At 33.6% G+C, this 23,802-nt stretch overlaps 1 protein-coding gene across 1 annotated transcript in view; it reads left to right on the plus strand.

The window, feature by feature from the left end:
* The first annotated feature begins 235 nt into the window (after positions 1-235).
* LOC129282770 (early endosome antigen 1-like) overlaps positions 236-23,802 on the plus strand; it is a 30,778-nt gene continuing 7,211 nt past the window's right edge. Inside the window, exons 1-12 of the mRNA XM_064114073.1 lie at positions 236-364; positions 1,216-1,286; positions 3,101-3,164; positions 4,321-4,482; positions 6,077-6,185; positions 7,597-7,647; positions 9,028-9,078; positions 10,412-10,453; positions 11,717-11,767; positions 14,503-14,562; positions 16,990-17,028; positions 18,425-18,583. Coding sequence (XP_063970143.1) covers positions 258-364; positions 1,216-1,286; positions 3,101-3,164; positions 4,321-4,482; positions 6,077-6,185; positions 7,597-7,647; positions 9,028-9,078; positions 10,412-10,453; positions 11,717-11,767; positions 14,503-14,562; positions 16,990-17,028; positions 18,425-18,583 — 966 coding nt within the window. The 5' untranslated portion in view covers positions 236-257. The remainder of the gene's footprint in view (positions 365-1,215; positions 1,287-3,100; positions 3,165-4,320; positions 4,483-6,076; positions 6,186-7,596; positions 7,648-9,027; positions 9,079-10,411; positions 10,454-11,716; positions 11,768-14,502; positions 14,563-16,989; positions 17,029-18,424; positions 18,584-23,802) is intronic.

Consider the following 23,802-nt stretch of genomic DNA (forward strand, 5'->3'; position numbering starts at 1 on the left):
ATGTAAATAATATTCAATGTAAACATTGCACAATTAGTCTTCGGACTACAGCATTGTATTCTGTTTTATATCTAATAAACCAAATTGAATTGAATCATGTGCTCAAAAGCTACCAATGATGTATATTATTTTAAAAAAAGATGGAGTGAAAAAAGAATCTCCAATTCAATGTTTGATTTAAGACTTTAACACCCTCTCTTATCATTATTTCATAAATGTTTCTTGACTATTTCCAGACTGCGCCCCTGTCTATGTAGATGTATGGGTCATCTGATGGAATGGCAGCCTATCGTTCTTTCCAAGAGGGTTATGATGGAGCTTTACCAAGTCCTCAGAAAAAAGGAGTCGATCATACAAGTCAAAGGTATTTGTAGACAAACGTTTCAATTTTAATAATAAATGAATAAATAAATAAATAAATAGATAAACAAGTAGATGAATAGATAGACCAATAAAGAAATTAATAACTTGATTAATAAATTTGTAATTAATTAAATAAATAAATAAATGAATTAATTAATAAATGAATAAGTAGATAAATAGATAGACAAATAAATTTATTAATAAATTGATTGATAAATTAGTAATAAATAAATGAATAAATAAATATTCAAAAGAATAAATAAATGAAATTAATTATTAATAAGTAAGTTAATAAAATAAATAAATTAATTAATTAATAAATATAAGTAGTATTAGTGATTGAGTGAGTGAGGGAGTGAATGAATGAATGATTGAATGAATGAATAAATAAATAAATAGATCAATAAATGAATGAATAAATGAATAAATAAATAAATAACTAAATGAATAAATTGATTGATTGATTTAAATGGATAAATGAAAAAAAAAAATGAATGAATAAGTAAATGAGTGAATGAATGAATTCTCCTTTTGAAAGGACTGTAAACCAGAAAGAGTTGAGCTTGAGAAACTGACATAGAGCTGGCTTGAGTTGTAGAGATTTAGACGAGGCTGATGTGAGTCGGCGGGTGGAGTTGTAGAGCTGAAGGAGAGAAGACTAGACGTTTCAGGCAGGTTGACTGTCCCACTCCTGCTAATGTGTAGTTTGCATAGTAGTGGTCAAACAAAGTCTGTGCAATTTTGCTTTTGTACTTTATTTGAATTGTAACATATACCATATGTGTTAAAACTTTATGAGAAAAAAAAACAAGGAATTGAACTGTTTTCTTTTTGTTTTCTCATGTGTTTCAGGCATGGTTCAAGTACATGCAGTGAAAGTGGCAAGCCTGTATGGTACAGTAGGGCTTTATCACCGTATGAAGGTAAGAATAAAGGTTTGGGCTTTCGCACCAGGGCTACATGATCCGACTACATCATGATTTTCTTAACAAATCAAACTTTGCATTAAATTTGAAAGGTCAAAGAAGTATAAAAATCATACTTGAAATTTGGCATGATGCCAGGAATACCTACATGTAAATCAGAATTCTGCTTTGCTGCAAGCCTTTGAGATCAGAGTGAAGCCCAAATCGATTTCAAGTTGCAGACGATGATGATGTCATTATGATGAGGAATCAGATTTGCTTCTATTCCTACAGGGGGGCTTGAATTGATATAGACTAGGATTTTGAGTTAAGCATTCATACCACTATTCAGAACTTTGATCATTCAGAGTTTATACATGTACATGTAGCTTGCTACAATGTGTATTTCTTTGAAAATGGGATCGCAATGGATCATGTATTGTGCATAGGACTTTACACCTGGGTCCCGTAACACAAATAGCGATTAATCGTGAGCTTGATTTTCACGATTGACATAGTCAATGCAATCAATTGTAGAAATTTTTTTAAAGATCATTGCTAAGCTTTGTGTTATAGGCAGTTGGTGGGTGTTTCATAAAGCTGTTCGTATAAAGGCAAGAGCGACTTTAAGAACGACTGGTGAACCTTTCTTACGCCCTATACGTGTAATCACCAATGAATGTTTAATGCTGAATATCATTTACCACAAGGAAGGATCACCAGTCGTTCTTAAAGTCACTTTTAACTTCAATATGAACTTTATGAAACACCCACCTATATACCAATCACCTCCATGTAAGTCACTTTATTGCACTCATATTTGCATAGGAGTACTGTGTTTTGTCCAGACCCAAACATGTTGACTTGAATCAACATAGAAAAATCAAACTACATGTAGTATAACGTTGAAGTTTTCATTAAAATAAGAAAGTTATGCCATTAAAATATTTATAATATCTTCCACGTTTTATAATGAATTATAGAAAATTAAAATATGTACCTCATTTTTGGCCTCCAGAAAATGCAATGAAATTCTGTAGAGGACTGTTGACATGTATACCTTTCCAAAATAGGCTTCTTTTTTAATAATAGATCAATATATTCGGTGGTGAAATTGCAAGGTTTCAATAACGACTTTAATTTCCTGCCTCCCAGGCAAATGAAGTGTATTAGAATACTCTGTTGTAATTTACAGATATGTATTGATGAATGGACTGTGAAATTGACTCGCTTATGACACATCGGGAATATTTTGGCCTGGAAGTCTAATTAAGATCTGATGAGGGGAAAATAGTTTCATCTATGAAACGGAGAGGCTTGCACACGGTAGAATAAATTATGTATCTTTACGTGACTTGAAATTGTGTGATATTGGCTTTGTAATGAGCCCGTCTTGACTGCTTATTGTTGGAATACTCCACAGGGAGTGGAGATTGTGCATATACATGTAGAGGACAAGTCAGAATTAAATATAAACCAGGGTCTGTACATGTATCTGTAAACATGCCTAGATAAAAGTGTAGAGATGATGTGACAACTGCCACTAGGGAGCATTCAAATTCCATCTGAAAGCTATAAAAAGGAGAGAAGATTAGGATAAAAGGGATTTTGTGCAAATTTTATTTCTAGCTTTACCTATGTCTGAACATTATCTGAAACTTCTGCCCCTTCCCTTCTCATATTTTCACAGCTTACAATTTGTTATGCTACATCATGCAGATGCAATGATGTTACATGCATGAAGACATCAACCAGTGTTAGCTACAGATGTTTTTACCGTTTACTTGTCATTTGTGCTTCTACATTTTTTTCTCATATTTTTTTTTTATAAGAGCAAAATCCGAACCTGTCCACGTTTAGTTATGGGAGCTTAGAAGCTTATGGAGGCGATGAGCTGTGAGTATCTTTATTTCATTTTAATTTTTGATTGTTGATATTTTACTATCTACATTTTCCTTTTGATATATTAAGGAGTTATTTGCATAAAAAAAAAACTCTTTTGCTCAAATTCATTCATTGAATCATGTCTACATTTGTTCACTTGTTCATTCTTTCATTCATTCAATTGGTCATTTATTCATTCATTCATTCATTCAATCGTTCATTCATTCATTCATTCATTCATTCATTCAATCGTTCGTTCATTCATTCATTCATTCATTCATTCATTCATTCATTCAATCGTTCATTCATTCATTCAATCAATCGTACGTTCGTTCGTTCATTCATTCATTCATTCTTTCATTCATTTCATCCAATTGATTTTCTCAAATTCATTCATTTAAAATTTATTCATGAAAAATATCCTTATTGTTACCATCATTTTAATTTAATTTTTGTTTTCATTAAACTTTATTCAATTTTCATTAATTCATAATATTTCACCTATTTTGGATGGCATATATTCTAATGGCGGTGATTGATATCTAAAGTGTTTTTGACGTAAACACTTGCTTCAGTAAAACCACACCTACAGTTCTCTACAGTTCTCTCCAGTCAACTCCAGTCAACCTTTATACTGTACATGCTCATGCATGCTATTGTATTGTTTACATGATATTTCTAAAACAAACTTTGATGGAAAAATGTTCGCTAGGCCTACATGTAGTGATACATCCAAACATACAAAGGTCTGTGCTTTTTATTTTGGATTGCATTTTGATATACTTTATATCCAAAGGTGAAGAAATGAATTTATGTAAATTCTGTGTTCTTAATTATTCTATGATTTGATCTATGAATAATGCAGTTAAAATCTGAGTTTAAACATTCCAGTATAAAGTGGTATTTGTTTTTTGAACACTGCAAACACCAATGCAGGGTTTTGTTTAATTGTACTTTCATGATTTTCTCTTCATTGTGCAAAATTCGAATTTTTCTGTCTGAAAACTGACGGTGTTTTCAGACCAACATAAAATTCTGTGTTCGGTTTTTCATTTTCAATACTGCAGAAAACTGGGGACTACTCCTCTATTACAAACTACCGATCTGTTGAACCATTTAATATTATGAGTCCAAGTTCGTCTTTCTTGAATATTATATTGCTTTTTAGAAATCAGTCAGCAAATATATTTGAAGAACTGGAGGAGCTGCGTAGTGAGCGTCTGAAACTGAGCGAGACCAACGAGGCGTTGCACCGACGGTTGAAGACGACGGAGGAATCCGAGACGGAACTTCTCAAGAAAGCGGAAGATGCGAAGAAAACGATCAGCAGGTATGAAGTCATTCTTTATTCAGTTTACAGTCGCACCAGTGAAACAGACTCCAAACCGACCAATGGTAATGCTATTGGAAATAATGTAATAGCTCTGGGGTCGGTTTCACTGGTGTGACTTGACCATGCATGTCTAATAGTGATCTCATTATTATTATATTCGGTTGTACGATTCTTGTTTATCAGCCCTTTTGAGACTGCATGGCCTGAATTCACAAAGGTGATTTTGGAAACTGTCGGGCGAACCCATGGTTTATGCAGATTTCATGCATAAATTACGCTTAATTTCAGGGTATATTGAAAAATGTCCAATACTGATGCACGCTTTTGTCACAGTGCGGTAAACTAAGCATAATTTATCCATGAAATCTGTATAAACCATGGGTTCAATCGACGGTTTTCAAAACCACCTTTGTGAATTCGGGCCAGTGATTTTGCTATAAACATGCTGGCTCATGCAGTCTCCAACAATTTTTCTCTGTGTTCACAAATCTTTCTTTTTCCCCTTTGAAGTTCGCCTGTTGGCTGTTACGGAAAGTACATGTAGAACACATATCAAATGTTTATAGTTTTTCATGGCTTTGTGATTTCACCATCCAGAAGTGTGTGTTAAGAGCATATTGGACCAAGGAAAATACTGCCCCCCTTGAAAATGCAAAAATACTTTACATCCGTTCAAACACTACAATAACCACGCAGTACAAGTTTGAAATCCCACTGTTGTGTGCTGATGTTAAATTAAAGTCTGCCTCACAGACTATTTTTAGCTGCACTGTACTTCTGTTTGAAATGGCTAATTTGATTTAGACTGATCAACAGGGATTTAATTAAAGATTGTTGTAGCAATACAATTCAATTGTCTATTATTTGGGGTTGGTATTCATACATGGGATATCGTGCATTAAAAATGGACAACCTGTCAGCTTAGCCACTGACTCAAGTGTAATGTATGTACTAAGAGTTGTTTGATATAGTTTATATTGTTATCATTACTATTCTTGTTTTTGATGTTGTTAGTACTATTATTATTGTAATTATATTGTTAATATCATTTTTGTTAATATTATCATTCATATTATTTTTCTATTATATTATTATTAGTATTATTGTTATTATCATTAATACTATTTGAATTTTTGAAATTGACTTGGGAATTTGAAAATTCATACTAATAAATGACAGGCCTTATGTCTGAACAGGATTGGCCTGATCAGAAATAGTGGGAGAATTTTAAAATTCAGGCTTTAATATGTAACTTTAGGTCTTTTTTAATCAAGATACAGTAATTCTGACTGGGATAATTTGTCTGATTAGAAATAAGAGGAAAATTCAAAAATTCAGGCTAATGTAGTCAGGTTTTATAAATATGTTGTATGATAATTCTTTTGTGATTAATTTGCCTGATCAGCCAAAAAGCAGGAGATTTTGAAAATGTACTTGTAGGCTAATGTAGACAGGTAATATTAAAATATGTCGCATGATAATTTTGTTTCTGATTAATTTGCCTGATCAGAAAAAAGCAGGAGAATTTGACATTTCAGGGAATAACAAAGACAGACCTTTTACAGGCAATTGTTCTCATTTCACGTTCTAGCCTCCTTCTAAAGCAAACCGTGTTTAAAGATCAGATGCTTGATCTACAGGACGAAGTGAGAAGATTGGAAAACAATTCTTTATCATTACAAAACCAAGTAGCAAGCCTGGTGAGATATTTTTTGTTCATAATTATACAAATCTTTTAACTCTGAAGTCTGGTTTAACTTAATAGACCATGGTCTAACTCTGTGCTAAAATTATGGGAAGCCATGAAGCATTTCAAAATTTTGTCTACAGTGAATGCTTCTCATGTTTACTGTGGTCTTTACTAATTCTTTAATGGTGAAGACAACTGTCATAGTTCCCAGGCAGTTAATAATGTTTTGGGAATCAAATGAGCTGATACATTGAATCTCTACTGTTAGAGATTTATGTAACAACTGGCTTTCCGTAGCTAAACCACAACTTAAAACCAGAGTTTACATTAAACCCAACTTCAAAATACGGGCCATTGTCTCCTTATTTGTTTGTGATTAAACTTTAATAATCATGGATTGATTACAAAATGCATACATGTAGGTACGTATTCTGAACTCCAGTTTGACAAGGATGGTTTAGGTCTGGGCTAACTTTATGAAAAGCTGTAAGCATTTGTTGTTTGTTTCTGTTGAGTTAACTGGGATCTTACCCATGATTTGAGACCAAATTCACGATGCCCGGGTATGTGATTAAAAAATTACGCAACATTACGTAAGTACATGTCAGACCCAAAATTGCTCCAAAATATGATTTTGTGTACAAAGTCAGTGTAAATTGGATTTTCTCACCTTATTCATAAAGATATGATTATTTCTACTTTCATTAGCTGAAATTAATTGATTTTAGCATAATTATGCTTAAAAAAGGTTCTGCTATAAATTTGGCGAAAAAACAAAAGATCGGGAAACAAAGAAATACCCCAAGAAATTCATAAAACAATAAAATACACAATAGATTCATTTTCAACCAGGATTTTTTTCATTTGTAATTGTTACCAATGGCATATTATATTAACACCAAACATTAGCACTCTATGAGCTTTTTGTGAATTAGAGCAAAAAGTAAGATTTATGCATACATTAGCATAATTAATTTCATTAAAAAAAAATCTGTTGATTTCGGAAAAAATAACCATGTAGCCTTGTAGATTGCATCCCATACTATTATCATGCTAATTTTCACAGCGTTCACGTGATTGGCAGCCCAAGACCCCCCCCCCCCCCCCCCCGGTCATATAACGCCCCAAATTCCCGGTCTGGTAAGGGTTTATAAACCATGGTGTAAGTGTAACCAGATTTCAGAATACTGGCCATAGGCTTTCACTTTTCTTTTTAACAAGCCATGTTGTTTCTATGTACAACGTGTATATAAAAATCTTTCACAGTGCCTTGAAATAAAAATGTATATGTAATGAGCACAAAATCAGTTTCCAGATTCTTACACCATTTTCACACACTTTATATGTACTTAATAATTTTATATCTGTATCTCTTATAAGGAAACTTATTATCTAGCTTTTTACCTTTTCCCCAACTTTAGGAAGCAGAAAAGCAAGCGTTGATGAAAACTGTGCGACAAATGAAAAGTGAGGTGGGTGCAATATCACTTCCAAATATAAAAAAAAAAATTAAAAGTGAAAGCAAACTAGAATAAGAATAAAACAGTGATTTCACTGAAAAATGTAGTCATAGTCAATTGAAGGAAATTGAATATATATACCTATTAAAATGGCTAGTGGAAAACAACAATTAGACCAAGTGGGATAAGACCAAATGGGAAGTAGACCAAGTGGGTGTAGGCCAAGTGGCAATTAATTCAACTGAATTTACCAAATGGCTTGTAGACAAACTAGGATTTAACCATGTGGGATTAGAGACCAAATGGGAAGAAGATGGTTTAGACCAAGTGGCAATTTATCATTGACACTTGTTTCTCATTAAAAAATGAAATGAGACAGGGGCCTGTCTGTAGCAGTTGTAAATTAGCAAGGTTTCCTTACACTTTTTCCAAATGTCAATACATCACCATGATCTACTTAAAGACGGCTGTTTATTCATTGCCATGGTAACGATGACTAGCTTCCTGTGCTCTCAACGCATTGGCAAACAAGCGGAATAAGAATGAAAAGACTGCGTGCAGATGAAAGTTTGACACCATCCCACTCTTCGATGAATTAATCGGTTTTAGATAAACACCTGCTTTGGTACGCCCTGGCAAGATTACACATAAGCCACTCAAGTAATTTTCATAACTAGTATGAGATTCTCATAGCCATGGTTTATTGAATCGTACATGTAGACCATGGAGGTATTAAAAAAGGATGGAGTGACGACGAAATGCAAATTCATGATATAGATTCTAATTTCTGAAGAAGTAAATGAATACACGGATGCACTGTATGTAGCCTTTGGTTAGTCTGCTGGGCAAACCCTTCACTCGAGTTAATGGTCTGAATGTGCAGCCTACTCATGCCTTGTGTGCTGAAGGCTCTCTCGCTGTATTGGAACAGCAAGTTTTGTATGTGCTAGTCTTTGCGTGGAGGCACACTTATTGATCAAAGTTCCAATCAGGGTCTGTGCCTGCAGACTAGCCTTTGGTGGCGACCTGTGATGCCGCCAGTTTCATGGAGAAACTGAAAAGTTATTTGTGTTGAAAGTGGATAATTTGGAATATTTTCAATTATATTTCATTACAAAACGTGGATATTGAACACATGACGAAATATATTTCAAAGCTTTACTGAAATTTGGCGAAATAATTTTTAATAGTTTATCTTCACCTGACCTCTTTTTTACCTCAATGCTTTATAGGCCATACATTTTTGAAGTGCCAGTTGTAAATCACTTTGAGATTATTACCACAACTTGCATAAACATTTACGAGGAGTTTGTACATAACTATTTTTCATATATCATTGAGATGAGATGGAAATCAATGTTTTCATTTAATTGCAATTGATTTTGATTGTAGGATACGGAGAAGCTCTCATTGAGGAAAACAATTGCATCACTGGAAGATGAGGTATGTGATTGTGAATTTCACTTCAAGTTCGAATCATTATCATTATAGTGATGACAGTTCAATAAAACACAATGATGATGATGGTGATGATTATGATGATGATGATGATGGTGATGATGGTGATGATGATGATGATGGTGATGGTGATGATGATTGTGATGATGGTGATGTGATGATGATGATGGTGATGATGGTGATGATGATGATGATGGTGATGATTATGATGATGGTGATGATGATGATGATGGTGATGATGGTGATGATGGTGATGATGGTGATGATGATGATGATTGTGATGATGGTGATGTGATGATGATGATGGTGATGATGGTGATGATGATGATGATGGTGATGATTATGATGATGGTGATGATGATGATGATGGTGATGATGGTGATGATGGTGATGATGGTGATGATGATGATGATGGTGATGGTGATGATGATTGTGATGATGGTGATGTGATGATGATGATGGTGATGATGGTGATGATGGTGATGATGGTGATGATGATGATGGTGATGGTGATGATGATGGTGATGGTGATGATGATGGTGTTGATGATGATGATGTTGATGATGATAATGATGATGATTTATGAAAATGATAAGAATGAAAATGATAATAATGGTGATAGACTGATAGTGATAATTATTTGGATAATGCTCATAATATTTATTGTATTAATAGTGATAAGAGTAATGAATATAGAAATGATAAAAACAGTAGGAATGGTGATAATGATATTAACAATAAAAATTATGATAGTGATGATATTGCAAATTAGAGTAATAATCATGATGATATTGGTGATATTTTAGATAGGAATTATGGCAAAAGTAGTAATAAGAATGATTGTGATGATGATGATGATGATGATGGTGATGATGATGATGGTGGTGGTGGTGATGATGATGATGATGATGGTGGTGATGGTGATGATGGTGGTGATGGTGATGATGGTGATGATGATGATGATGGTGATGATGATGATGATGATGATGATGGTGATGATGATGATGGTGGTGATGGTGATGATGGTGATGATGATGATGATGGTGATGATGATGGTGATGATGCTGGTGATGATGGTGGTGATGATGATAGTGATAATGATGATGATGGTGATGATGATGATGATTATGGTGGTCATGATGTTGTTGGTGATGGTGATACTGAACTACTGAAGAGATAATTAGTTCATGTGATAATGGTTTTAAACTGAGAAATACACATTTCAGTTTAGTTTATCACCCATACCCCTACTGTAGAATGTATGATATACATGTATTCTAATCAATGATCTTCTCATTATTGTCTTTATTATGTGCAGTTGGAGAAAGCCCAAATTGAAATTGAATCCAAGGATATAAAAGTAAGTCTATACAGTATTTTGAACATGTACCTGTAGGATGTAGTTTGTTTCTCAAACCCTGCTTACCAAAACATGCTTAATGGGTCTGAATTTTCAGACTACCAGAAAGGAAGGATAATTGCAAACTGTTCATGGACATGCTTACTGTCCAAATGGTTCTTATTGACTGTATTGTTTCAGGTTTTAAGGCTCGTACATGAAAAAGGAACAAATGTGAATATTTACGCTTTAATATAAATAGTTCAAACTTTTCATATTAGTGTAAAGAAAAATAATTCTGATTTTAACAAAACTGCAGTACTTTATATGCGATGCTTGAAGACACTGAAAGGCTGATTATCACAAATCGTTGTTTTTTTAAATCATTTTAAAGTTTGATTATGAAGCTGGATCATGTGTTAGACTTGTTTCCAAACCCACTTGTTGATAAAAGTGCCATTTAGGGTCTGTGCCTGCAGACTATAGCTGTATTCAGGCGTGTGTTTATTACAGGAATGTTCATTTGGAGGTTGGAAGCTTAATTGATTCTGCCTTATTGTAATGAAAATAATTAACTCCTTTTTTATGATCATGCTGTATTAAAGTGATAATGCATGAGAGGAAAGGCTTTGATGTACATGTAATGAGGTCATTAAACTTTCAAGGGCAAGAATATATGATCATCAAGGCTGTAATAGTTTTTGGCCTTTTTCGCACTAGTCACTACAAGAAATTGTCTCATATGTGGTAATATACATGTAGTAGTATAATGCGTTTAGGTTGGTTATATCAATTTGTTTTTCAATGTTAGGGCAGATCTCATTTTGATTATAATTTCTTTTGCAGTTTTTACTCAACCATATACTTGTAGGTGCATCTAAGATAAATACACGAGCAGGGTATTAAAAATCATCAATGATTTTCATGGTGACCATATTACTTGTATTAACAATATCCTTTACGTTTACCAGTGGTCACTCTGTTTTATATTTAATTCCATTATTGTTCCACACCACCATATTTTCTATTATACTAATAGTTCAAATTTTAAGAATACATTTTCTATTTGAATAATTGTAGTTCATAATAATAAATATAATTTTATTCTTGTTCATCCGACCATGCATGTTCAGGAAAGAGTGAAAAGCTTTCTGGATGCAGAAATAATACTTTTGTGTTTTCTTTGTGTCTCCTCTTGTAAATTGCATTTTAATGAAATACTATTAGTAAAATGATAAAAGCGATTGATAATTAGTTATTTCGTATATTGTACTTAATTTTTAGCTCAATGATGTCATACAGCACAGAGATGAGCTGATTGATAAAGTCATAGAGGTAAGACTCGTTCACATATGGTATAGAGCTACATGTACCAACTATTACGTTTTTCCCATAATTATGTTTTTATTGCATAAAAATTACAGCATTATTACATTTCTACATTCATAATATTCTTTTGAATAGAAAATTATATTTTAAAAAAAAAACACGTCTCTATGGCCCAAATTCACAAGAGATGGTGTTGTAAACCGTTGGTTGAACCCAAGGTTTACGAAGAATTTATGTATGAATTAAGGTTAATTTACTGTGTATGTTTAAAAAAATGTCTAATGCTGATGCGCATTTTTGTAACACTGTGCTTTATGTTATTACCATGGTTGCACACAGTGTAATATATTCATGAGTCCACTGGTTTGAATTAATGAGTCCACTATTCAAAACAGTGGACTCATGAATAAAGTACATGTAGCTCAACCATGGCAACAAGCATCAATTTGGTGCACTGTTACAAACGCGCATCAGCATTAGACATTTTTTTAATATATGAGGTAAATTATGCGTAATTTATACATGAAATCTGCATAAACCATGGGTTCAACCGACAGTTTTCAAAACCACCTTTGTGAATGCAGGCCATTGCTTTTCTGTTGTACATGTATAAAACTTTCTCAAGTATGGGTAGTTGGAGGAATGTTATTCAGTTAAACTAGACCAAGGTAATCATTTGTGGGTCAATATTTTATAATACATCTTTAGTGATCATTGAATGCAGTTTCTCATTCCCTTTAATAGGTTGACAGGTCTGATTTTTACGGTCATTTTCACAAATTCCTCTTTAAATTGGAAATTCCCTTTTTGCCACTATTATTCCCTTTTTTGGTTGCAGAAGGTTTGGAACCTTTGTATTGTACGCCATTCTACTGCTGTGTACAATTTCTTATGGAATTTCATTAATAGAGCTTGACAGGTTCCATATTGAATGATTTATTATTTTTTTCTAATTCGTCATGTGTTATGATCAATTCATGTATTTTCATATTTTTGGGGTAGTATTTTTCTCATGTAGTTTGGTTTTTGTTGATGCCTGGTAATATGAAAAAAAATGCTGATTTTCTTTTTTGTTTTTAATGAATTGATTTTTCATTGTAATTTGATCCATATGGTGGGGCGAAGTGCAGCAAATTTTATATTGATGAAAATAATAAGAAATGAGAAATTAAAATTTAGAATTAGTATTATCTCACATATCCATATTAGAAATTTGTTTCTGTTTGCTGAAAATGCTTTTGAAGAGTGTGAGAACGAAGTAGAGGTGGGGGGGGGGTGGTGTTTAAAAGGATTGAGGGGCAATGATAACATCTATAGTAGATATGAATTCATTTATGAAAACAACAAAACTGCTTTAACCCGAGATAGACTTAGGGTGAAGGGGGGGGGGGGGGGGTGGTTCATTCATCCAACCCTAGATATTTTCAATGATAAATTTGTATTTTTTTAAATTATATTCATTTATTTTATTCTTCTTTGATTAATTGATTAATTAATTGATTAATTAATTTATTTATTCATTCACTCATTCATTCATTTATTTTATTGTTTATCTATTTATTTATAATTTATTCAAATACATTCAATTGACAAACACAATATCAGTGTCATTACATATTTTTAAATTAGATGGAATATACAATACAAATGCAATATTCTGTAGCAGTTTACCCAGTGCATCAGTAGGCCACCAGGGAAGAAGAGAGCAAACTTAAAGGGGAAGTTCACCCTGACAAAAAGTTTATTCTAAAAATAGCAGAAAAAATAATGAAAAATATTGCCGAAAGGTTTGAGAAAAAACCATCAAAGAATAAAAAAAGTTATTAGAATTTAATTATTTGATTTGTGACTTAATATGCAAGCAGCTTTGCTACATAATGAATGGTAAAAAAAAAATCACTGAAATGTCATTTTCTCAGAAAATTGAAAATGGTTTTTAGTGTACCTTCAGTATATCAATAGAGAAACTATTTCACAATCGTTCGTAGAAAGAAAACAAAAATAAGTCATGACGAACCAATAAAAAATTGAAATTTATGCATTTTGTTTTACATAACATATTGGGCAGCTGCACGTTTATGACGCCACAACCTTCTTTAATCTTTAATGGATTTCCCTCAAACCTTCACCAATAATTATTATCATTTTTTGTGTTATTTTTACAATGAACTTTTCTTCAGGGTGAACTTCCCCTTTAATGGCCCATATTAAAAGTCAGGTTTAATTAAGACCATGGTAAACCCTGTGCTAAAATTATGGGAAGCCAAAAATTTCAAAGTATTGTTTACATTGTATGTTTCTTATGTTTACTTTTCTCTTGAGTAACATTTTATTAGTGAAGACAACTAATCTTATTTATCCTCCCCAGACAGTTAAGAGTCATTTGAGAGTCAAACGAGCTAGTAAATTTCACCTCTAATGTTTGAGCTTTATGTCACAATTGGCTATCCATAGTTAAACTTCAACTTTTATGGACCAGAGTCTGAATTAAACCCGACATCAGAATACGGGCCAATCACTGTAGATTGTAAACTGTAATGTGAAAAGCTTGTGATGTCACAATTACCGCTCAAATGAGATGCGCGTGTGCACTTCGCTGATAGCTAGTGCACAGCATGTGTTCAATTTTTAATCAGAAATTTGATTTTATACCAAAATATTATGAAATGCACAGATTGGCTATACGAAAAATCACCTTTTGCCTGTGTAACTATGCCAAGTTTTCTTTGTGTTATTTCCAGGAAAACAAACATTACATTGAGCTTTACAAAAGTCACAAAGACCTTCAATCAGCATTTCAGGTAAGTCTTATGATTTTTTTATTTTTTTGTAGTGCTGATAAAGGGGAAAATCAGGAAAAATGCCAAATGGCGCCGCCCAGTGGACTCCTTGCATTAAGTCACATTTGTACTCTTTATGAAATGTTATGAGTTCTACTTTATCACACGCAAGATGCACAATACTGAATGCACCTCGCCACGTGTACTTTGCACGGAAGTATCCTTAATGAAAAAATGATGAAAATGGTCCTTGAAGTTTGCAATTAAATGCTCAAGAAATATCAGGGAATATTGAAAATGTGTATAAAGTATAACAACTGTTTGCATCCATAAATTATGGTGGAGGTCAAAATCCAATATTAAAAGAATATTGACACATATACCACTGTATATCAATATCTTCCAAGGGCTGAATTTGCTACTGAATGTGAGAAATGACCAGCTGTTGTACTTTTTAAGTATGTGTAAACAGAGCTTTATTTGAAGGCTATTTCTATGCAAACTGTGCGAAGATAAGCCCAGTTTTATTTTAAGACCAAATGTCATTGTTTACCTACCAGATTATCACCTTTTTGCGTTTGTACAACGATCAAATGTTATTGTTTTATTTTGAAATGTGCTCTTATCTTCAAATGCACTCTTGAAAGCCCAACTCAAGTAGTCGCATTGAGCAATCTTTCATAGATAGTCTTTATCAGGGCAAATATTTTGGAAATGAATGGAAACTACTTTAGCTTGTTTGAGTATATTCAATAAATATGTTTTAAAGGTAAATGCTAGTTTTGGTAACGATATCAAAATGAGTTCGTACGGAATCCAATGAAATGACCACCAAAGTGTCTGTTTGTATAAATAAAACGCATGTGCCAAAGGATTCTGGAAGAAATTGTGTAATTGCTGAGAAATTCGGGTAGAGCGTCGGGCCCGACGCTCAAAGCAATAATTATACACTGTCCTACGTGCGCTTATCTGTGTTGGGGAAGTTCAGTCTGAACATTTTTCAGCGTAGATTTCAAGATTTCACAAAGTTCAGTTTATGTAACTGTACCAGATCTAGATCCTCGATGATATACTGACAATTAAGCCTGGTTTTACAGACTTTCTCATGAAATCAGTGTTTACTGCAACTACTGGAATTTCTCTTTAATATGATACACATGGTTTCCTTGTACATGTACATGTAGTTTAATAGCCCAGCATGTGGTTCTGAATATGGGCCGGTGTATTTTTATTCCGTTGCATGTATGAATGTATACACAATTTTATAAACTGTACATATCAAAGGCAAAATTTAAATACAAAAATTTAATTATTTAATTTACATATATCTCCCCCCCTTATACATACATGTACAGTTGTAACCTGTTGCCATTTTGAAACTGTTGTATGTCAAACTAATTAATATACTTTTGATTCAATTATTTTGTTGGTTAGATATAAAGTTAGTACTGCTCCAGATTAAAAATCATTAGTAATTGAATCTTTTGAACTCTAAATCAAAATATCGCAGCAGTGCGATTGATTGGAGCAATGCATGTCGAGGTTACGCACACAGCCGTTGGGAAAACATGTTGAGGATTTGCTGTATGCTTTCAGGTGTACTAGAAGAACTATTATCGAGCAATGTATTTACTTTAAATTCCCATCCGTGACTCTCAGTCTGTGCGCTTCGGAATATACATACAGTGTCTACAGGAATTATTTGCACACTATTAAAGGTCCAGTCCACCCCAGAAAAATGTTAATTTGAATATTATAGAGAAAAAACAAACCAGCATAATGCTGAAAATTTCATTGGAATCGGGTGTAAAATAATAAATTTATGACATTTTAAAGTTTTGCTTATTTTTCACAAAACAGTTATATGGACAACTCAGTGACATGCAAATGAAACAGTCGATGAGTTCCCTCACTCACTACATGTATTTCTTTTGTTTTTCATCGTTACACAATATTATTTGTCAATAATGATCAACCTGACTGAACCAAATAGTATTAAAACAATGCTAATTCCACATGTTCAGGGAGGAATTTATCTTTGTTTCACCTGACAATGAGGAGACAATTTGAATATTTCATATAATGAAATACAAAAGAAATAGTGAGTGGATGATGTCATCAGTCTCCTCATTTGCACACCGACCAAGATATGCATATAACCAAATACCATAACTTTCTTATTTCACATCTGATTTTGATGAAATTTTCAGTGTTATACTTGGTGGATTTTTCTCATTTTTTTAAAATAAAGTTTTTATTGGGGTGGACTTTTCCTTTTAACAACAGTGCAATAGGAAAAGATGAGATATGCAGAAAATTGAAAAAAGTCCTCACTAAGAATAACCAAGTAATCATAAATGTATTAATGAGTTGAATATGAGAGTGGATAGTTTATGCATATTTTCTCTTTAAATTCATATTTTCTACCTGTATATTTCGTTCTTGTAGGCAGTACAAATTGAGAAAGGAGATATGGAGCAATCTGAGGTACGGCCGATGACATCGAGTATTGATGAAAGACTCATTGATAAGAATGAAAACTTACTCAGTGAATTAAGAATAGTAGTAAGTACAGGATATTAAAGTCGATTGACATAAAAAATTGTCAAAAGACTCAATGATAAGAATGAAAATTTAATAATAGATTAGTAGTAAATACAGAATAGGATAAGGACTTATGAAAAATTCATTTCAATTTTATGCACGTGAGGTTCAAGGGGTTGAGGAGTGTTAACCTTAATCAGTAAGTGCATGCAGACCCAAATTTGCTCAAAAACAAATCCTTCCCAATTAGTGTTTTTAGCCAATTTCATAAATGTATCATTATTTCTCCTTTTTTTTTGGTAACTTTTAATTTCATCTTGTTTATGCTCAAAATAAAGCCTCGACAATTTCCATTGAAAAAACAATAAAATAGATAAGATAATAATTGTGATATTGTAATAATAAAAAAATACATTTGATCAAAATCCTATGAAAAGTCTGTGAAGAAAAAATTGCATTTTAGGGACCTTAGAGAAAACTTTTGATATTAGTTTACACATGAATTACTAGTAGCATAATTAATTAGAATTGAGCTTTACAACGAATTTGATCTTACAATTTTGTAGATTATGCCATGGGTAATGCGTGTGCCAATTTTCGTCGCTTTCACATGATCGACGGCCGTGATCATATGGGGGGCCTGAATCAGACCCGTAGTCTTCTTAGGCATCAAAATAGCCCATTCTTTTTAGGGTTAAATCTGATTTCAAACTTTATTTTTTTATGTACCACACAAATCAAGTAATTTGGAAGATGATTTTGTTCCTTAATACTCCTGTCATCATATATGCACACCTCTGCAAACTTTATTGATTTGGTACTTTTATTGTCCTTTTTTTATTATTTATGTTTGCATGTAACATGGACCTCTAGAAGAACAGTGTGTGTAAGCTACATGTAATCTGTATTAGTAAGACTCATTAATGATAATGGAAATGAAAAGTAAAAAAAAAAAAAAAAAACAGTCTTCAAATTTTGAAGATTTGGGCAAAGGTCATGAGATACTACTCAAAATTTGCTCTAGTACAAAATTTATACATTTACATTTTTCTTTGCCTTTCGTTTAAAAAAAACCATAAGCAAGTTTTCTCCAAAAATATTTTGGTCACTGTTTGCGATGCTCTTGCATTAGCCAATCTTACAAACATGCAAGTAAATATTCGTCTAATTTGATGCAACTTGTCAGACCGGATTATTCAAAACATCACTTATTTGCCCCTTTACGTGCGAGTCAAATTTTGCCCATGTTTAACAGATTTCAAAAGAGTTGACTTTTTCCGCACATTCACCTGTATTGAATGTTGTAATTGCAATTTTTTGTCATTTTTTTTTTACCCAGGTCAATGATAGTCCCGGTCCATCTCCGATCTGTGGTCGCATAAGTTTTGCGGGAGAGATGATGGAAGGCTTTCAAGCCGTAGTGGAGAGTATGAGTGCTGAGATGGAAAGTCTTGTGGCGAGTCAACAAAATCAGACGGATCAGGAGCAAATAGAACAGGTAGCCTATAAACCAGATTAGACCAGTTTTAAACCAGATAACCTGGTTTGAAGGTGTTTAAAACAATGGAAGAGAGGTTGGTTCTTGTGGTTGAAAGTCAACCCAATCAGTGGTGAATCGACCCAGTCAGACAAATCAGGCCCAGCTGGAACAGGTATGAACCAGATAAAACTACTTAGAAACCAGATTAAACCACTTACAAACTGGATTAAACCAGTTAACCAGGTTTGAAGCAGTTTCATAACAGCAGGTCAACAGTAGATTAAATGAGATGGAAAATCTTGTGGTGAGTTAACTGAATCAAACCGATCAGGAGCAAATAGAACAGGTATGAACCAGACTAATCCAGTTATGGACCAGATTAAACCAGATAATCTGGTTTGAAGGTGTTTAAACAAAAATGAAAAAAAAAAAAGAGACAGAATGTTGTGGCTGAAAGTTGTTGAGTCAACCCAATCAGACCAATCAGGAACAACTAGAAAAGATATGAACCAGTTGTAAACCAGACTTAACCAGGTTTGAAGTAGTTAGAGCGCTGAGGTGAAAAGTCTTGTGGCTAGTCAACTCAATCAAAGCGATCAGGAGCAGCTAGATAGAGAAGTATATATGAAGTATGATGAAACCAATCAAACCAGATTTAACCACGTAACCAGACGATGGAAGAGAGGCTGGCTGGTGATATTGAAAGTTTATAGGTGAGTCAACCCAACAGACCAATCAGAAGCAAGAATAATTATAATAATAATAGTATGCAACATTTATATAATACAAATGTTTCTAAGCACTGCATACTATTACCCGGCTTTAGCATGGCTACCCAGATCAGACGCTCGAGCGTGCAGGGAATCCCTTCCTACCAGGTATTCATTTACTACACCTGGGTGGAGAGTGGCAAATGTAGATAAATGGCTTGCCAAAGGACTCGAGTGCTGCAATGAGATTTGAACCTTGTGGTTCAAAGTCCAAAGGCTTATCCACTGAGCCACAACACCTCTGTAGAATAGTTGTGATCCCCATTACACTGTCAGTAACCGAGTTAAACCAGGTTTTAAAGTAGTTTTATAATAGTGATCTGTGGTAGAGAGTAGAAGTAAGGTTGAAAAAAAAAAAAAAAAAAAAAAATTAAACCAGGGCCCAATTTCATAAAATGTTACTATGATAGCAAGTCTTACTGGGATATCAATTACCATGACAACAGCGAAATGTCTATTTCCTGATTCTACTTCTTGATTGGCTCTTCCAATGAAGGTTGACATTCCAGCAAGAATTGCTATCATATCAGCTATTTACATGTATGAAGTTAGACCCAGATTAAACCAGAAACCAGGTTTGAAGTAATTTGAAAGATATAGTAGTGTCCTTCTTGACTTTTGTTAATTATTTCTCCATTATTTCTCCCTCTTACCATGCATACATATATATGTTAATTCATCCAGTATATTGCAATATGTTCAGAAAGAAGAAAAAGAAAATAGACTCCATTTGATTTATGGATGATATTACAATTTTAATTAATTGTCTGGCAAAACTCTTTTATCGGCCTTGCCATTACGACCGTGTGCCTTCAGTAATCCACAGGGACATCCCGCATGCAACAATTTCATCAGCATCGGTGCGTTAAATGAAGTAGAATTAATGCTTTCAAGCTTGGTAAAGTTAATTATCCATGAAGCGTTAGCTTTCACAACGCAGTATTAAGCCATCATCTGTGCTGGCAAATAGCTCTCAAGAGGGGTGTATTCAATATGTTCCTGATGGTTTGTAGATGTATATTTATACTTTATTGGGATTGAAATGTTATCAGTTAATCTTTATTACCTTTAATATCAGATAGTTAGATGATATTGATACTGATAATAATAATAATAATGATGAAGAACATGGTGAAGATGATGATGGTGATGATGGTGATGATGATGATTATGATGATGATGATGATGATGATGATGATGGTGATGATGGTGATGATGATGGTGATGATGGTGATGATGATGGTGATGATGATGATGATGGTGATGATGATTATGATGATGGTGATGATGGTGATGATGATGGTGATGATGATGATGATGATGGTGATGATGGTGATGATGATGGTGATGATGATGATGATGATGGTGATGATGATGATGGTGGTGATGATGATGATTAATGCTGATAATGATGGTAATATGTGTGGAGCGTTGTGGCCCAGTGGATTAGTCGTCTGACTTTGGAACAGAGGGTCTTGAGTTCGAATCCCAGCCATGGCGTAATTTCCTTCAGCAAGAAATTCATCCACATTGTGCTGCACTCAAGCCAGTTGAGGTGAATGGGTACCTGGCAGGATTAATTCGTTGAATGCATTAGCGCTGAAAGGCAGCTCGAGCTAAAGCCGAGGTAAGAAGAATAATAACGCGCCTCGGAATATAATATTTCTAGATAGATGGCGCTATTTTAATGCCTATTATTATCATTATGCAGTATGTGGTGTTTGTAAGCTCTGCTGCAGACTATTATCACAGCTTTAGTGCAGCCAGTGGCGTACAGGGGAGTGGGTTACTACAGGTTATAACCCCCCCCCTTAAATTTTCTTGATACCCAACCAAAGTTTTTGAAGACCTTTTTTTTTCAACCTAAAATTTGTGGTGAAGACTTTATTTATTTATTCTTTTGGGGGTTGTCAAGATTTCTTTCAGCTTGAACCCCCCCTTAAAAAATCCTGCGTTCGCAACTGAGTGCAGCGACCCTGATCAGGGTACTGTTTCATAAAGACCTGTTATAATAACAGATGTACAAATTTACAATTGGCCAATCAGAATAAAGGATTTCAGTAGCTTTTAACTGCCATTTCAAATTTGTTATTATAATAAACAAGTTTTATGAAACAGGTACCAGGTGGGTCAAGCAATCAAACATCACCATACATTTATAACATCTTTGGCTAATTTGATTAAGAATGACAAAGAGATCAAGATAGCATGCCCTAAACTCGTCGCTCATTAAGTCGTTTGTGAATGCACAAATGGTTTATGAAACAGAGCCACGTAAAGTAATATTTGTTTATTTATTAATTTATTTATGTAATTTTATTTCCAGGCATGATAATAACAAACTTGACAGATACAATAGAAAACATTGCAAGAGAAATATAAAATTGAGCACCAGCCAATGCCTGGGAATCACCTAAAAGAATCGAGAGGCTCTCCACATTGGCTGGTGCCTACATGTGTATGTACATAGAATAATATAAAATGAAAATAAATTTTAATGAATAAATGTTGATAATTTTTCTTATTTTCCCCCTTTTTCCTGTGTGGTACATGTATCTCTTTATTAACATTGCACAGTCAGAGGTACTCTTCTTGTATGTTTGTAAACAACTAGGCATGAGTTCTAGCTTGGTTTTACTAACGACAACTTTACATTTAATTACATAATCCAAGGATGTGCGTTCAGGGTATTTCATCTGTACTTCATTAAAATTCTGGTGCATGAAAATGCAACCTAACTCCACAATAATTTTTCATACACTGTACATTCATTTCATTATTTATTAATTAAGGAGTGACCTTGTGCATTCATCACATCAATGTATTAAACTAATAGGTAGTGTGAGACTAATTGCTATTACAGGATGTACACACTTGTGTAGTGCGACATGATGTTACATTTTTAGCCATCCGATTCATGTCAACATTGATATCAGCATTGTGTCAAATATGGGTCGTGTGGTTTAGTGTGTGGTTTAGTGGTTAGAGCATTGGACTCATAATCGCAAGGTTGTGAGTTCAAATCCCCTCTCTACCATTGTCTCTACTTTGATAAAAAGACCCGTTTGAGAGTAATATCTGCCGTCTTTATTCTGCCACTATGCCTAGTTAACTTAGACGTAAATTGTTTCCTATGTAATTGGTACCAGCTTGGCATTTACCAGCAAAAAGCTGCCCTGCTGAGTTCCTACAGGAGTGACCATAAACAGTAACAGAAATAGCGACTGAAAACAAGTGGTAAACTTATATGACCCTGATGTCTTTAGTTTAAATAGCATTTTCTGCATTTCAAAGAGAGAGGTTGCTTCATAAAGCTATTTATTCGTAATTGAGCATAACTTTACAAACAACTGAAACAACTTTAAAGAAAATAGAATATGTTCTTTTAATAGATACCAAGCAATATTTTTGTTTCTGTCAACTATTAAAATGAAAATTGTGTCTTTGTAGATTTTTAATTCCTGTTGATAACACCTATTTGAACGCAGTGCTTATTATTTGTTGGAAAATGATTTCAGTTTGAATATTTGTCCCATTTTGTCAAAGCACCATGGACTTAAAGGTATCTCACATTATACAATCAAGTCAATTGTAATGTTATTTGTAAAGTTATTCATAAATAACACAGCTGTATGAGTGAGCATTCAGATTTCTTTTATTTATTTTTTATTTATTTATTTCAAATGTATTTAAAAGAAGGGTAGCCCAATCAGCAACAAGCTGATTTTCGTTGGGGCCCTTCGTAACAAACACAAATATCAAACATGGTGACATATTCAAATATAAACAAATAATAGAGCGAAAATACTAATATTAAAAATAATTTGTTGGTTTTTAGGTGACTGTTAAACATTTTACGTCTATAGTAGGTGCTTTAAAGTTCAGCTTTGGTGTAAGTGTTGGTGTTGAAAGCACAATTAAAGATTCCATTTCCTAGCTCCAACACATTTTGCAAGTGTACAAAACTGACCCAAGTCACATTATCTAAGACTCAACACCTCTTGAGATGATTGAAGTTTGGTGTTTGTACATGTAGATGTAAACATTGGCCTAACACCAACACCACAATGTTAGCATCAAACCTGAAATCACCCAGTTAACACGTGCATGTGTGTGTTTAGGTAACTAATCAATGCACTCTCTTCATGTGGTCGTGATGCACAATTGATAACAATACAGGGAAGAAGAAAGCCTTGAATTTCGACAAAAATTTCATGTATCAAGATTTTTTATGCAGAATGAGAAACGCGTATCGAGCAGGTAAATTGAGTTGAGTGTTACCATCCTAGAGTCCACTTTGTAATGGTAATAATGATGATAAAAATAATAATAAAAGTTACAATTACAGAGTGAGTACTCTGTGTTTCCAAGTGCTTTACATTGTAATTATTATGACAGTGACGACAGCCCTCTAGTCTTATTGTCGTGTTTATAGTTCCTCACTTTTGCAGACTTTATAGTTTTCAG

Source organism: Lytechinus pictus, chromosome 19 (genome assembly GCF_037042905.1).
Source record: "Lytechinus pictus isolate F3 Inbred chromosome 19, Lp3.0, whole genome shotgun sequence".
In the NCBI taxonomy this organism is placed as follows: domain Eukaryota; kingdom Metazoa; phylum Echinodermata; class Echinoidea; order Temnopleuroida; family Toxopneustidae; genus Lytechinus; species Lytechinus pictus.